Source organism: Talpa occidentalis, unplaced genomic scaffold, assembly GCF_014898055.3.
Source record: "Talpa occidentalis isolate TD23 unplaced genomic scaffold, MPIMG_talOcc4v2.1 talOcc4.8, whole genome shotgun sequence".
Lineage (NCBI taxonomy): Eukaryota > Metazoa > Chordata > Mammalia > Eulipotyphla > Talpidae > Talpa > Talpa occidentalis.
The window spans coordinates 74,210,591-74,225,719 of record NW_023605194.1 but is presented as its reverse complement, the minus strand read 5'-3'; the positions used below and the strand labels follow the sequence as shown (position 1 = coordinate 74,225,719).

The 15,129-nt window shown below is 52.3% G+C and overlaps 1 protein-coding gene across 2 annotated transcripts in view; it reads left to right on the top strand.

The window, feature by feature from the left end:
- Positions 1–330: 330 nt before the first annotated feature.
- The window catches only part of NFASC (neurofascin), a 172,876-nt gene continuing 158,077 nt past the window's right edge, over positions 331–15,129 (top strand). Inside the window, exon 1 of one of the 2 annotated variants that reach the window (XM_054690609.1) lies at positions 331–438. In XM_054690609.1, the coding sequence (XP_054546584.1) occupies positions 332–438 (107 nt within the window). In that variant the 5' untranslated portion in view covers position 331. The remainder of the gene's footprint in view (positions 439–15,129) is intronic. The other variant, XM_054690604.1, reaches the window with a different exon arrangement.

The window sequence follows — 15,129 nt, the reverse complement described above, 5'->3', positions numbered from 1 at the left end:
AGCGGCGGACCCCGACGGGCACGTGACCCGGGGCCTCGGCGCACCCACCTGCGCGCGGAGCTCGGCGCGCTCGCGGGCGGCGCGGGCACCGCCACGGTCATTTTCGACGCCAAGCGGCGGCGGCCGGGTCGCTGGGGCCCGGGGGCCGCCCGCGCGCCCCGATTCCACGCGCCGCTCCCCGACGCGCGGGCGGGGCCGCGCCGGCAGCATCGCCCCGCGCCTCCTCGGCCCCGGTCCCGCTCGGCGCGCGGAGGGCGGGGCGCGGGGGCGCGCACGCAGGCCGGCGGGGGCGCGCGGCGCCGGGGACGCGCACGGGCTGGTCTCTGCCCTAATGCGGCGGCTGGCGGCGAGAGGCGCTGCAGGGGACGCGGGGGAAGTGGCGGCGCGGGCCGCGGACGGCACCGACTGCGCCCGGGGCTGGCGCCCGAGCTCTCGGAGGTAGGCGAGCGCCGACGTCGGGGAGCCGGGGTCGGGGGGAGGGGGATCGTGGAAAGCCGCCTAGCGACACCCCCTTGTTCCCGCCCTCCTCTGTCCGTCTCCATCCCCCGACCTGGCCCCATCCCCCACCATCCACAGCCCTCCCTTCTCTCCACACGGTCACCTGCCCTGAGCTAGAGTAAGAACTGATCTTGCTCTGTTCGTATTCCACCCTGCTCCCCACCAGCTCCCCACCCCCTGCCCCCCCACACCCTCTCCATCTCCTTGGCAGCACCCCCTCCCCCTTTCTTCAACCTCGCCCTTTTCCCCCTCTCCTCTCAGACCGGCCTCGTCCTAGATCCCAGCCCTTAAGTCTGTCTGTTTACCTTCACACCCCACTTTGTGTGACCCCCGTGTCTTCTATTTTTCCTACTTAGCACATCAGCCCCTCTCTCCTTGCCCTCTCCCAGTCTCATCCCCAGGCCGGCCGCTGTCACTCCTTGTCCCTGTCTCTGTTAGCTCTCTCACACGCTCCTTCCTCCCCAGACCCCCTTTGCACACCCTGTCCCGGCGCCTTCCCAGCAGCTTCTTGCTTTCCCCCTGCACCATCTTCTCTCCTCCAGCGTAGCTGGCCTGCCTCCAATCACCTTTTCCACCTGTCCTTCCTGGTGCTGCTTGTAGCCACATGGCTGGTGTTGAGCCCCTCACGTGCCAGGGCCCCCCTCCCGTGCCTGAGGAGGCCTGGAGCTCAGAGGCCTAATGGAACTCGCAGTTGCAGAGCCCATTCTAAACCCTTTCTGCTTGTTTGATGCCATTCAGGGCTTGCGGATGAGGGATGCTGGGGTTAGTGGATCTCTCTTGGGTTCCTCTTCTGCCCCCTCCTCCCCTGGCTGTTCAGGTTTGTTTCCTCGATGGACTGGGGGACCAGAGGAAGAGGTGCTGAGCATGGCAGACCTGGGGTGGGGAAGAGGCAGGGTCCAAGGAGTTGACTAGTAGCTTCTTCCTGGGTCTTGATCTGAGTCCTGGGATGCAAAGGCCTGAAGGATGACCCCACTGGGAGCCTGGGGAATTTCGGATTTTAGGAAGAGCTCATCCTCTCTCTCTAAGTCAGCACTTTGGCATCAGCTGTCATGAGTGTGGCCACAGGCTGGGCCGAAGTGGGCAGAGTGCTGAATCACCTAGACTGGTCCCGGTGACAGCCCCCCTCCTGCCCCGAGCCAGGTCTGCTGCTGTTTCCTCCCTCGGCATTTGGCAACGGCCTTTGTTGGGCAGAGATGCCTTCTCCCTCAGTGTGAAGAGTGAACGGCAGTGCCCCTTTGCTGCCTATCTGCCCCTGGCAGGAGGGCTTGTGTGTGTGTGTCCCATCTACCCTGGGAACTGTGCTGAGCCCCATCCCATCACTGGGAGGGCCAGGCACAGGACTGTGACACCTGCTTGGGCAGGAGCTGAATGGTTGGTTGGGGAGTCGGAGCAGCCTAGGGAGAAAGTGTGTGGAGAGTGGAACCCCTGGGATACGGGCCCTCCCAGTGGGAGCAAGGGATGGGCAGAGCAAAGGATAGCAGAGATCTATCCCATTGGGCCTAGAGGAATTGCTCTGCAAGAGGGTTGGGGGGCAAGAAGGGGGTCTTTGCTACACACCTGTACATTCTGTCCTTTGGCTGAGCTGACACTTCCAGGGAGTAATTTCTTCCTCTTGTCTTTGGATTCAACTGAAGGTGTGTTTATATGCGTGTGCGTGCGTGTGTGCATGCGTGTGTGTGTGTGTGTGAGTGAGAGAGAGAGAGAGAGAGAATTACACAAATGAGGAAACAAACTCACACTTAGCTCAGCAGATGATTGTGTTGTCCCTGTGAAACAGGCACCAGCAGCCGACTGACTCCTGCCTTAGGTACCTTAGCTAACACCCCGAGGCTTTAGCTGGAGGTTAAGAGCACAGAGCTTTTGGGTCCTGCCCCTTTTCTACAAGGCTCCCTCGCTTTAGAAATCGGAGTGTTTAGACTCCTTCAGCCCATGTGCAGCCACTCTGAATGGCCCTCAGGCGGTGCCAGGCAAGCAGGGCATGCAGCTGGGCCTGGCCGCCTTTCCTGGCCTCCTCCAGCATGAGTGGGGGTGGGGCGGGAAGCTCTCCTGGCATTTCCTGGTCTTGGAGGAGGCATCACCTGGAGCTGACTTTGAGAGCTGATTGGATTAAGGTTGTGACGTGGAAGTACTTGATTGGTGCTCAGGTTAAGTGGGGGATTCTGACAACAATGTACATGTTTCCCAGTTTGGTGTGTGAAGCTCTCCCCTCACCCCTCCTTTGACATCACAAAGGCTACAGAGAGATAAACCGAGCCACACAGAAGGGGAGCCAGCTCCCCTGCAACACCTCAGCAGCTCAAGACAGTGATTCAGCTGGCTTATTTGGCTGCTTCTTCCTGGCTGATTTCTGGGGGTTGGGTTCTCACTTTGGATATCTGAAGGGGGTGTACAGGAGGGCCCTTTTCTTCAGTGACTGAAGGAGAGAGAAATTTAAGGCTGGTTATGTACTTACTTGTGTTATTAAGCCCTGCCATGTGCTACCCTGCTAGGGCTGGGTCCTCGGGGATACAAAGGAGGCCAGGGTAGCATGGCTCAGAGCTGCAGGGGGATGGGGAAGAACTGAGTAGTCAGACCAGTGTCATGAGCGAGCTGGAGTGGGAGCATGGGGTGAGGTGTTGAATGGGGCACCTTTCATTCCAGGGGCATCAGCCCATCTCCAGCTATGAAGAGGGGTGGGATGTGCCATCCGGAGTGGCAGCTCAGGGCTGACCCTGAAGTTGACTGTAAAGAAAAGGGGTGGGGGAAGATGAGGTGCAAGATGTTTCCAGATCCCCAGTTTTTTGGGGAAAAGAGGGGTGTTCTGATGGTGGCTGAACTGGACTGGGTGCTGCTTCATCCTGATGGGAGAGTACCCTTAGGGACCTCTAAGACAAAATCAAGGCTACTTAACTTTCCCATTTCTGTCTCCCAAGCCCTTGTATTTTTTTTTTAATTTTATTTTGTATGTATTTTACATCATTGTTCATTTTTGTACATTGCTTGCTTTCTCCTCTCACCAGTTCATCACCGTAGTCCCTTGTGCTCTTCCTTCCCCTGTTTTGCTCCTTCTCCCTCCTCCTCCCCTGCAGGATGTCTCTGATTTATAGTTGTCTGTTGATTTTGATTTTTAATTTATTATAATTATTTTTTTCCTGATCACTTATTTGGTTCCTCTATATTCCTCCTATCAGTGAAACCCTCTGACGTTTTTCTTTTTCTTTTTGCTAAGCCCTTGTATTTTGAGAGTGAAGTGTGGTGTGGATGTGCTTAGAATGTCAGGGTGAGTCACAGAAGGAAGTGCAGTGGCTGCCCTCAGGGAGCATGGGAAAGTAGCAAGCACATGCACAGGTATATGCTTAGGAACAGGTTGAGTGAAGACTCAGCTCTGATGACATGTGTGGAGGGTCTGGCTTCCTGGGGAGGTCAGAGGCAGGTGAGAGTCATGGAGTCCCGATGGGGGGAGGTTGATGGCAAGCCAGGAGGTCCTTAGAAGTTATGTGCGTGAGCACAGGTCACCCATTGATGAGCTAGGAAAACGCCTAAGGCTACAGACACCCCACTTCATCTGTTGGAGGAGCCTCCATCCTTCCCACATACCTAGTTCATTTCACTAGTGTACCCTGATGGAACCCAGGAACTATGCTAGGTTTTGGGCATATAAGTCCAGCTGAAGAGTGAGAAATGAAAACAAGTTAAAATTCCATATAAGAAATGCTGTAACAGGCTAAATGGACCCCTGACACTAAAGGAGCATGACTGAGGACTCACCGTGGGCCCCAGACCCTGGGATGATTGCACCGAACTGTTCTGATAGACCCCCCGCTGACTAGGTATCAGCTTTTGACCTGATATCAAATTTTGAGTATTTACTGTAGTGCCCAGCACAGGCCCAGGCCTGGCTGCAAGAGCAGCTGGTACCTGCATGTGGCCTGGTCCCTGGAATCACAGGCGAGGGCTCTGGAAGCTAATGGCCGCTCTGGTGCTTGAGTAGGCACTTCTGCGGCTTTGCTGACCTGATCACATTTTGCCAGCAGCATGAGAACCCTTGAACCGCCTCCTTCCCTTAGGTCTTAAGACAAGCCAGGAAAAATAAAAGTGGCGTCATCTAATAATAGTCATCATTGTAGAGTGCTTGTCATATTCCAGGCACCCCACTGTATGCCTCTGTTTAATCTTCATAAGGATTACAAAAGGGAGTCTTGTTGGAATCCTGAGACAAGGGACAGACTCAAGCAGGTTGTTATTTCTTTAAGAGTATAGGCAGGGGCGTTGCAGAGCTAGAATTTAAACCTGTGTTCATTTGAGGTCAAAGCCAGTGTTGTTCTCCGAAGCGTTGCGCTGCGCTCCCCTTGCCTTGGCGGAAAAATAAAGAACTGGGATATTGGATCCACTCTCACAGGCTCTCTAGGAAAATCTGTGGGAGGGACCCTGGTAGCATGTATTTTTTAGTACCTGCTCTGTTCTGAAGGAGACAGAAGTGGAATTTCTAATTCAAAATAGGAGAAATAAGGTGGAAATGCATGAAACCCTTAGGAATAATAAAAGCAAGCATGTGCTTATGTCTCATTGGTGCCTGAGTCTCTGGACAGTAAACTATCAAGGGAGGAGGGATCCTTCAGCGCGGCTGTTGGGGTCTGGGAGGCCACATGCGTGGTAGAAATTGAGCGTTCCTTGAGGTTAGAGAAGTCCACTTTCAAATGTTGGTTCTTCCACTGACTCACTGAGGGGCTACTGTTTCCCCCTCTGCAAAGTAGGGGCATCAATTTGAACTTTGCATGGGGTTGTAATAGCATAATCACTAGTTAATAATATTGTATCAAATGTTGAAAGTTGCTAAGAAACTGGACTTAAAAGTTTCTATCACACACAGAAAATATTGTAACTGTTGTGATGGATGGTAACTGGACTTACTGTGATGATCATTTTGCAAGTGATCAAACAGCAAATCATGTTGTCCTCCTGAAACTAGTATGTTGTCAATTATAACTCAATAAAAAAATTTAAAAAATAATATGAATGTTGAAAAGGATTAAATGTGATAGGTAATTAAGGACCCAACACAGCTCCTGGCTAGTAGTAAATACTCTCAAATGTTATCAGATGTTAGCTGCCCTTCACAGTGGAGGTGGGGATGGAGGTGAGTCTTGAAGAAATGACAGAATTTTGATGGCAAAGAAAAGGGTATTCTAGATGAAGGACCCCCGCCAGGTGTCTAAGCAAAAGCTTGTTGGGTTTAGGTTCTCTGGGAAAGAAATGACTGTCTCACCTACTCGCTCCAGGTCCCTGCGGGAAAGTCTTATAGGAAAAGGACACCAAGAAAAGCAGAGGGACTTTTGTTTTACTTCCGATCTGTCATTCATAGAACTTAAATGTGCTTCTCTCTGTAAAACTAGAGATTGCTGAAAGTCTCTTGTCCCCAAAGCCCATGTCTCTGGAATCTGTGTCATTGATTAATTTCTTATCCTGCCTTTCCTCTCCCAAATGCATGCCCTGCAAAGTTGGAGTGCCTGGGGGCCTGGTGGGGTCATCCCTCCCAGCTCCTACACCCCCTCCTCCAGGAAGCAGCTGCCCGAGCATCTGCCTCCCCATCCTTCACCTGCTCCTCCTCACTCTCTCCCCCCTCCCCCAGGCTGGGCCAGCCCCTCCAGAAAGGCCTCCCTGGCAGCCCCTCTCTCTGTCATTATGATGCTAATCGTGTTGTTAATTTTTCTGAGATGCAGAAAGAAAGCCCCAATCTGTTCTAATGAATTTAATTAGAGAGGGGCTTGGAGGGCTTCAGAGCCTCTTACCAGGATCACTATAAACACAGTTAAGGAGATAAACAGCTTGGGATCCTGTTCAGGGTAGGAGGAGGCTGTCCCACTCAGCCCTGGAGGAGGCTGCTGACACTGGGTTGAAGGGGAGGCTGTGAGTGCTGCTGAGGACCAGGGGGGCTCCTTCTGGGACGGCTTCTGCCTGTCCCACCCATGTGCTCAGCTTCGTACATCATTGTGTCCTTGGTGGCAGAGGGACCTCCTGTGAAGTTCTTGTCCTATTATTGTCATCACCAGACATGTATCAAGCTCCTGTTCCGTGGGTGAGGGAGAGACCACACCACCTTCTGGGCAGTGAGACCCATCTCCACCCTAGAGGAGATAAGACCTATATGTTCAAACATAGGACACATTTGCTAAGACTAGATAGTAAATCCTAGAAGGTGGGTGGGTGGGAGTGAGACCCATCTGGGCAGTGAGACCCATCTCCACCCTAGAGGAGATAAGACCTATATGTTCAAACATAGGACACATTTGCTAAGACTAGATAGTAAATCCTAGAAGGTGGGTGGGTGGGAGGTTGTCTTGGGCTTGGGTGATCTGGAAAGATCTCTTGCAAGAGAAGGTACTTGGTGTTGGGTTTGAGATAACAAGACTTGAAGATTGAATCAAAGCTGTGGATGGAAAGGCAGGAGTGCAAGGGAGCTTTGAGTCCTGATGAGTGTGGTGGGGGGCATGGCTTGGGTGCTGGGTGCCTGTAGTTCAGTGGTGCGGGGTATGTCTGGAGTTGTGTATTGAAACGTAATCGTAGAGGACACTAGCAGTGGGTCTTTATGCTTCTAGCTTGCTAGTGCCGGGTCTCCGGGCTCCCCTTCTCCAGCACAGCAGATGGGCTACTTGGGCAGGAGAGTTCTGATTTTTGTGCTGAGTTCACTCTTCTGGATCCAGTTTAGGGGTGGATTGATCAGATGCTAAATTTTGTTCTCCAGTCTTGTGACTTTCTGGGATGAGAGTGAATGGCTGGCAGAGCAATTCCAAGGACTTTCCTGAGTGATGAGAGTTCCCTCCTTTTTCACTGATGTGGGCCAGTTTGCTTTTGCAGTAGCAATTTTTTGCAAGTAGAATCTTCCAGTTCCAGGGTCAGTAAGTTTCATAACTTATCTCTTTTATTACTAAGAATTCTCTGAATATGTGTGTGCGTGCACGTACTGCCCATGTAAATAAAATTATTCTAGCTAGAGTCTGGTTCTAGCGCATCTTTATTTGCAATACAAAAGTTATTCAACATATCTGGGTTTCAGTTTCTCCAAGAAAGGGTGTTTCTGCAAGAGGCGTGTTCCTACATAGTCATTGTATATCTTATTGTGCATCAACCCATAAGTGGAGTGCTTAGAGAATAGGATTCTCAATATATAATATTGAACAGAAATTTTAAGTTAGTTCTCCCTCCCCCCTTGGAACTTCTTGACTGTGAGACTAGCTAGAGTTTTATTTTGTGGCACCACCAAAGATTATGTCTTTTGTTACTTTCCCTAGTTTAGCTGGGTGATGCATAACTAGCAGTGAAGCTAGCTAGTATCCTGCTGCCAGGCATTGGTGGCCCTTTCCATGGGTGTTTCCAGGAGAGCCATCATGTTTTTGACACTGTTATAAGCTCCATTTTGGAGGTGATATGTTCTTTCCGGAAGAAAATGCCTCTGAGGCCACAGACAGTTTTCCTTTGCTGATGCAGAGGAGGACGGAAGCTGGGTCCCCTCTGACCATCGTCACTCATGGGGTGAAACTGAAGCCTGCTTGACTCACAATGGGCTCTGCCCCAGTGTTCGCTGCCTGCCTGGGACTTGGTTGTTTTCCATAGTGTGCATTGCGTCTGTAGTTAGTCTTTGAAGCCACTAGGCAGAACTTGTTTTGAGAGAATTTCTGACTTGGAATCTTAGCAGTGGTTTAGTCCATAATCATTATTTTACTGATCAAGAAGCTGAGACTCAGAGGGTAACATGACTAGCTCGTGGCTGCCAGGCTACTGCTGGCAGAGCTTCTCATCCACATACTGACCCACCAGGAGCTTTAAGAACTGCCTGTGACCCTGGCAGTTGTACTACAGGATGCATAATTACGTCCCCTAAAGCATGACCTAATCTAGAAATGCGTTGGGATGTCAGAGAAGGGAGGACATCAGTGTGGACTAAAGTGCTAGGGGAAGGTTTTAAAGAGAAGCAGGGTTGGTTTAGGTCTCGAGAGCTGGGTAGGATTAGGATAGGTAAAGGTAAGGAAATGGGCACTTCTGGTGGGGCAGAACACGTTTGGAGGTGGGAGGGTGTGGGGAGACCTTGGCCAGGCTGCGGCAGTGGAAAGTGCAGCTGGAGGCACCTGCTAGGGCCACGAGCAGAGGTCTTGACTCTGGCTGAGGTGTCGGACTTTTTCTTAGATTTGGTGAGGAGGATTTGAAGTTTCTTAGTAAGTGGGCCTTGCTCATGGCCTGAAGACAAGGTCGTGGTGTCGGAATGCTAAATTCCCACTCTGTGCTCATCCCAGTGAGGCTTTCAAGGATGTAATGATGTGTGAGTTATAGTCCCTGCCCTCTCCCTCCAAAGTTACACTTCTTGATTAATGATATAGATGGACGGCATTATGTATAATGTCACATGTCACTCCTTATGACATAACTTCCTAGACCCAGTCTGTATGGAACCCTCTCCTTTACCTGTAAAGGAGACCCGTTTACAGGCACCTCATGGGGTCTGGAGAATAGTTCCTTCTAAAGGGGACACGCCTGAGGAGAAGGAGTATGCTGAGACTTTCTGGACTCTGGTAGGGCGCTTGTGGCTGTCCAGGGTGCTGATCTGCCCTCTGAAAGATGATTTCCCCAACAATGCCAGGTTAGAAAGTAAAGCTTAGAGCCACCCAAAGAGATATGGAAAACAGTTCTGGCTAATAACTCTGTTGCTTATGGGTTTTCTGGCAGCAGACTGGTTTATAGCATCTGACTTCACAGTCCTTGTGATGAAAGCAAAAATATGGGTTTGGAGAAACTAGTAATGGCCCTCTTAAGAAGGGGAGACCATGTGTGTGCACATATGCATGGTAAAATTACCCAGTTTGTAACCGCAGTTTTGCCTTGAGTCTTTGTATTTGCGTGAGAATCCTAGCAAATTGCTTCTTTCACTGTGAAAAATGCACACACCCCATCCCCCCTCAGTACCTCAGAGCACCTAAAACCTCTAGTGAATGTGGAGAGAGCAACGGAAGTTCTCAGAAAAAAAGTTGATGACTTCAAATGAAACCTCTAAATGCACAGTGTGAGTGCTGTTCAGTAGAACTCTCTGTGATGAGGAGAATGTTCTGTATCTGCATGGTAGCTGCCAGCCGTGTGTGGCTAAGGAGCACTAGAAATATGACTAATGTGCCTGAGAATTTAATTTTAAATTAAATGTAAGTGGCCACGTGTGGCCAGGGGCACTATACTGGACCGCACACAGCTCAGTGGTCAGGGTCCTCAACCTTTGCCACTTACCCTTGCTGGCTGGCCCCTCCTTAACTTAAAGTGAGCTTTTGAGTGGAGACAACTTTGGCGCAGGCCTGGAGCAAGCCCATGCTGAGCCTGCAGTTTTGCCCTGACCGCCTCACTCTCACCATGAGGACAGTCACGCCAGTGCCCTGCAGTTTCCCTTCCAAGGGCAGAGAGAGGCTGCCTGAGATCTGGCCAGGGCCCCAGGGACCGGACCGGAGACTTTGTGGAACCTGAATGGTGCAACACAGAGTGTGTGGCCCCGGGAGCTGGCGCTGGGGTGGGGTGGCATGCAAACAAGGTGCTGCTGTGTCCAGTGTTGGGGGGCGTCCAGCACAGTGAAGTTCAGGTCTGACCATCTCTCCTTCCAATGCCAGATGCGTTTCTGTCCTGCTTACTATGGTGACCGTGGTCCAGGGTGGGGGCTGAGAGAGCGGGAATGGTGCCAAAGGGAAACAATTGCTTCAGAATGTCACTAAGCAATAATAACCTGTCAACAGGCCGGAGCAGAACTCTTGGCACCTGCCAGCGCCCACAGGCCTGCCTCATGTTACCCTTCAACTGTGTTGATTTCCTGGGGTTGCTGTGTATTTCTTGGCTTCCAGTGTATAAATCTGATTTCCTAAACCAAAGTACATGCTCCTAGAAGACACACCCTTTGGTTTCTGGTCTCCCGTTATAGACCTCAGTGCACTGACCATCATCCTCAGCAAACTCATCATCCTCGGCTTGGGAGTGGCTTTCTTAGTTGCAGCTCTGTGTCCACATACACCGGAGCATGAGTAGTGTGTGAGGAGCCCCTGCTGGGGTGCGTGTAAGTCTCTGTACCTGGTGCTGTGGGCAGTGACAAAGGAGGAGCGAAAGATGATAGCTCTTACTCTAGTGGGAGAGCAAAGGCAGTCACGTGTGGAAAACTGCTCTTACACACACACACACACATGCACACACACAGAGTGACAGATAGAAGCAAAGACTGAAGTGGGAGCAGGGATCAGAGTAGGGGTGGGTAAAGGGGGAGGACAGACCTGATGGTGTGTGTGTCTCTGTCTGGCCTGCTCTGGAGGGTCCCCGCCGCATCAGGCTCGCGGTGCCAGCCACCTCCACGCCTGCCATGACAGTACCGCCTTCATGCTCAGACGGCTCGCTTGCTGGGCTGAGGTCATGCTGTCCTGAGCTTGCCTTTTCTGTGGCAGAGAACCCTCTGGGAGGGGCAGGGAGAAGGCTGTGTCACTTGTACAGTGACAGGGTCTTGTTCCTCCTAGTCACTCAGAGGGGTGTGTGGGCCCCCAGCCCTCTTGTAGCCCCTGATGAAGGCCCAGGTGCAGCTCTGGAGGAGACAATAGACGCAGAGCTTGGCTCTGTGGCTCCCGGTCACCTGAGTCCCTGCTCTGCTCCCAAGGGCGGCCTCTGCCTGGCAGGGTGCAAATGGGCTGCACCTCCCAGCTGGGGCTGGGGAGGGGCGTCTGTGGCTCACTGACATGACTGAGTCTGCCCTTTCCCAGTCAGCATGCGCAGGAGTCACCAGGGGTCTCGTTAAAGTGTGAAGGCTGAACCAGCAGGCTCAACAGGGCCTGTGACCCCCACATTGCTAACAAGCTTCCAGGTCATGCCAGCACTGTGGTGTCAAACCATGCTGATTGGCATGTATGTTCTCCACCCCAGCAACATGTCAGCCTCACCTGGGGAGATTGTAAAATATGCTGGTACTGGGACCTGCTCGGCACCAGATGATTTGTGGTCTCAGAGTTGAGTCTAGACACTGGGATGCTTTGAAGGCCCTCCAGGGATTCTGATACTCAGCCCAGAGGGAGAACCACTGGCTCACTGGCTGGTTTCTCTCCTCCCTCCACTGTATTTTCACACAGCTCTGCCTTCCTCATACCAAGATGCCTCTAGGACAGAGAAAATCTTCTCTTTCCTGCCTGCTTCTCAGCAGTTCCCAGCATGTGTGTGGTTAACTCTGCTAGCTACAGGTTGATACCAAGGGGTTCTGTCTCTGGCCACTGCTCTGGGGATGTCCCACCAGCTGTGAGGGATTGAAGAATGTGACTGGCTTAGTGTAGGTCAGTTCTATTCTCAGAACAAGAGAAAGTGGGTGTCCAGTGCCTGGAGCCACACCTGAATCTAGTAGAGCTGCCAGGAAATACATATGAGTGGATGATTATTTCAGTGTGGGGTGAAGAACGGGCACTGGATTAGGGGCCTGAAGACCAGGGCTAAGGAGATTACAGCAGGAAGTTACGTAAACTGCTGTGCAGTCTCCTCGGTAGTGATAGTAATCTACCTGACAGTTCAGATAGGAGCAGTGTCGGCTACAGGGCTCTATAAATGCCAGTGCCCTGCAGACAGGCAGCCGGGTGAGTTCATTCTCAGAGTGCAGGGCTGAGCCTTAGGCAGGACCCCTGACCCTTGTGCTAACAGACACCACAGGTGTCCCCCTGTGTGCTTTTGTCTACAGAACAGAAAAGGGTCAAGGGACCCTCACCATGTCAGGGACTCTGCTAGCATCACTGCTAATTACAACCCTTGAATTTAATGTTTTTATCCCCATTACAGGGAGGGGGGATGGGGCCTTAGAAATGGGAACCAATCTGCCCAAAGGGACATCTCAGGATGGCAGGGGTGGGTCCAATTCCAAAATCTCCCACTCCTCACTACCCAGCAGGCACTTCTGGGTTCCTGCATAGGTTGATGTCCCTTCAAGAAGCTTCCTTGTCTGGGAGCCCCTTGTATTGAAGAATGAAATAGGAGTCTGGTTATCACAGAACTCCAGTTTCCACGAGGGAGGCCTGGGGTCTGACGCTGAGTCTTAACCCACACCACACTATGCAGCTGCTGCTCCGAGTCTCCTAAGGCCCAGGCCATCTGCCCCATGTCCCCTCTTCTGGACGGAACCTCTGGACCCAGTTCTATTTTGCCTACATGGCTTTACCTTTCATTGTGATACGTAGTGGCTGCACGCACGGGGCAGGTTCACTGTCGATTCAGGCAGACGGATAAAGGAGAGTCCCGGAGCCCTGGGTGGATTTTTCAGGCTTTAATACTCTCTCGGAGAAACAGGTACACAGGCTCCAGGCAGGGAGGCTGATATGCAGGGAGGCAGGCATGGGCCAGGTGGGGGTTGGGGGGCACAGTGTGGCTGGCAGGCAGGCATCCAAGCCTCTTAACCCCCCACGAATCTTTACGCTTTCTCTGGGCTCTATCTGATGTTTTTTTCATGGTCTCGCCTCTCTGCAATCACGCAGCTTGTCCTCCCCTAGCTGTCCTCTGTCTCTGAGTGATGCCACCCTTATAGCACTGACCTCCAGGCTCAGGTGTGCACACTACATGTGCCCACACCCATACTCCAGGTGTCCACTATCAAATGCATGCCCAGAGCCCATGCTCCCAAGCGCCTTCTGCAACATGATCAAAGCGCAGGTGATAGCCACAGAGGCTAGTGGCACAAAAAACCTGACCAATTCACTTGCCTTACAGAAAATGGGAATATAAAGGCAACGATCCTCATGAGCCGCTGGGCCACAGGTGTAACATCAACAGAACATATTCATCACCTGGTGCTGTGCTCCCTTCTTGGAGGTGGGGGGCCATCTTCCCCAGTAGGTTGAACACTGAGCGGAGGTGTCTGCTGTCTGCTCTGCTTCTCCAGCTCAGCGCCACCACCATTATTAAAGGCGACTTGGTGTGGGTCCGTCATTCAATAAAGGGGAAGGAGGGCTGACTTGCAGGCTCTGGTCGGGATAGAGGGAGCCCCCCAGTCCAGGTGCTTATCTGTCTGCACATGGAAGAGTCCCTTAACTCGGGTCCTTATCAGGTATCAGCTAAGGCAAACTGAATCCAACGAGAAAGAACTAGATGTAGCCTCCAGGCAGGAATCAAGCTGGAAGGGCAAGACCCGCAGATACCCCCCTGTGGGCTCCAGATACGCATTCTCAGCTCCCAGCTCCCCGCTGAGACATGGCTGACTGTCTTGTCTGGCTCACATTCATTCACTCTGGGTTCCAGTTTGGCTGATTTTTCTCATGTAGCCCAAAAATTCCATGCTGGATATTGCTTTCCTGTATGGGGCCTGTGCTACCGCAGCCGGAACTTTCTTAATCTTTGTTTATGAATTGTTCAAAGTTTACATAAGTACAGAGAGTTTATTGCTTCAAGTATCTTCTCTGCTAAATCCCATTTTGTAGTTTGGCTTCCCTCTCTCTGAGCATCCCTGGGGTTTTCTCTGTCTGAGAACTGTTTCCTGTCTGTAGTTCCGGGGTCAGCTCTGCCTCTCTGGTCAGAATAAACTTCCAGCTATGCATGGGCTAAAAATGAGTCACTGTCGCCTAGCAGTCTGGTCCCTGTGACCCATCGTGTGACACCATTAATGCCCCATCTGAGTGCAGAGGGCTGGGGTCTCGGGGTATAGTCTTCCCTTCTCCCAGACTGTGGCTCCTCCAGCACAGCCAGTCCTGAGCACTTGAGGAATCAGCAGGAAACCCGCTGGGCACCTGGGGCTTGAATGAGTTTGGCTGGTGCGCCCAGGTCCTGACCCTTCCCTCCTGTGCCATCAGCAGTGGGCCCAGTGGTCTTTCATCACATGCCTCTGTAAAGTCAGGAATGGACCAGTGCAGGTTTTCTAGGATCCCATGCAGACCAGGTAAAGTCAGAGTCCTCAGTGGCTTTTTGCAGGCTTTTATTGGGGTTTAGCCAGTACACAGCAGGCAGGAGTGCTGGGGGGCCGGGAGGCTGGCAAGCCTCCCAGCCCCCAGCAGGTCTTCACTCTATCTGGGCTCTCCGGTGTTCTCTGCTTCTCTCTCGGCTTCTGCTGCTTCTTTCTCGGCTTCTCTTTTGGCTTCTGCTTCGGCTTCTCCTGGTGTCCTTGTGACGCCGCCCTTAAAAAGCACAGTCTTAGCGCAGGTGTACCCACTTCAGGTGCCCGCCATCAGGCATGCATTCAGGATCACAGGGTTCCCTCATCTATCCTGATGGCCGGAGGGCAGAAAAACCTGACGTTTTTCCTTACCCTACAGCCTCTCACTGCTGGACCCAGGGGGACATGCAGGTTAGGGGGAAGCCAAGGTTTAAGGAGATGTAGCAAGAGACCATGAATGCTGTGTTACTGGGCCATGCTGGAAGGTTCTGGCCATGCTGGTGCGGGTGTGGGGTCAGGGCCTGGGCCTGGGACACATTCTGAGTCAGCCTGGGAAAGCCCTCTCTGACACATCCATGGATAGTCAGTGTTCCTGTAACTTGGAGCCTGTAGATGACACCATGAAAAGTCACAGCTGGGCTTCTGAGAGCAAGAATGCTTTGTTTCTTAGTGGGCTGGTGGCGTCATCTGGGGTCTACCCAGAGGCTAGTGTCTTGGGGATAGACCAGGACAGGCCAAGGACTGCTCAGCGGTGACCA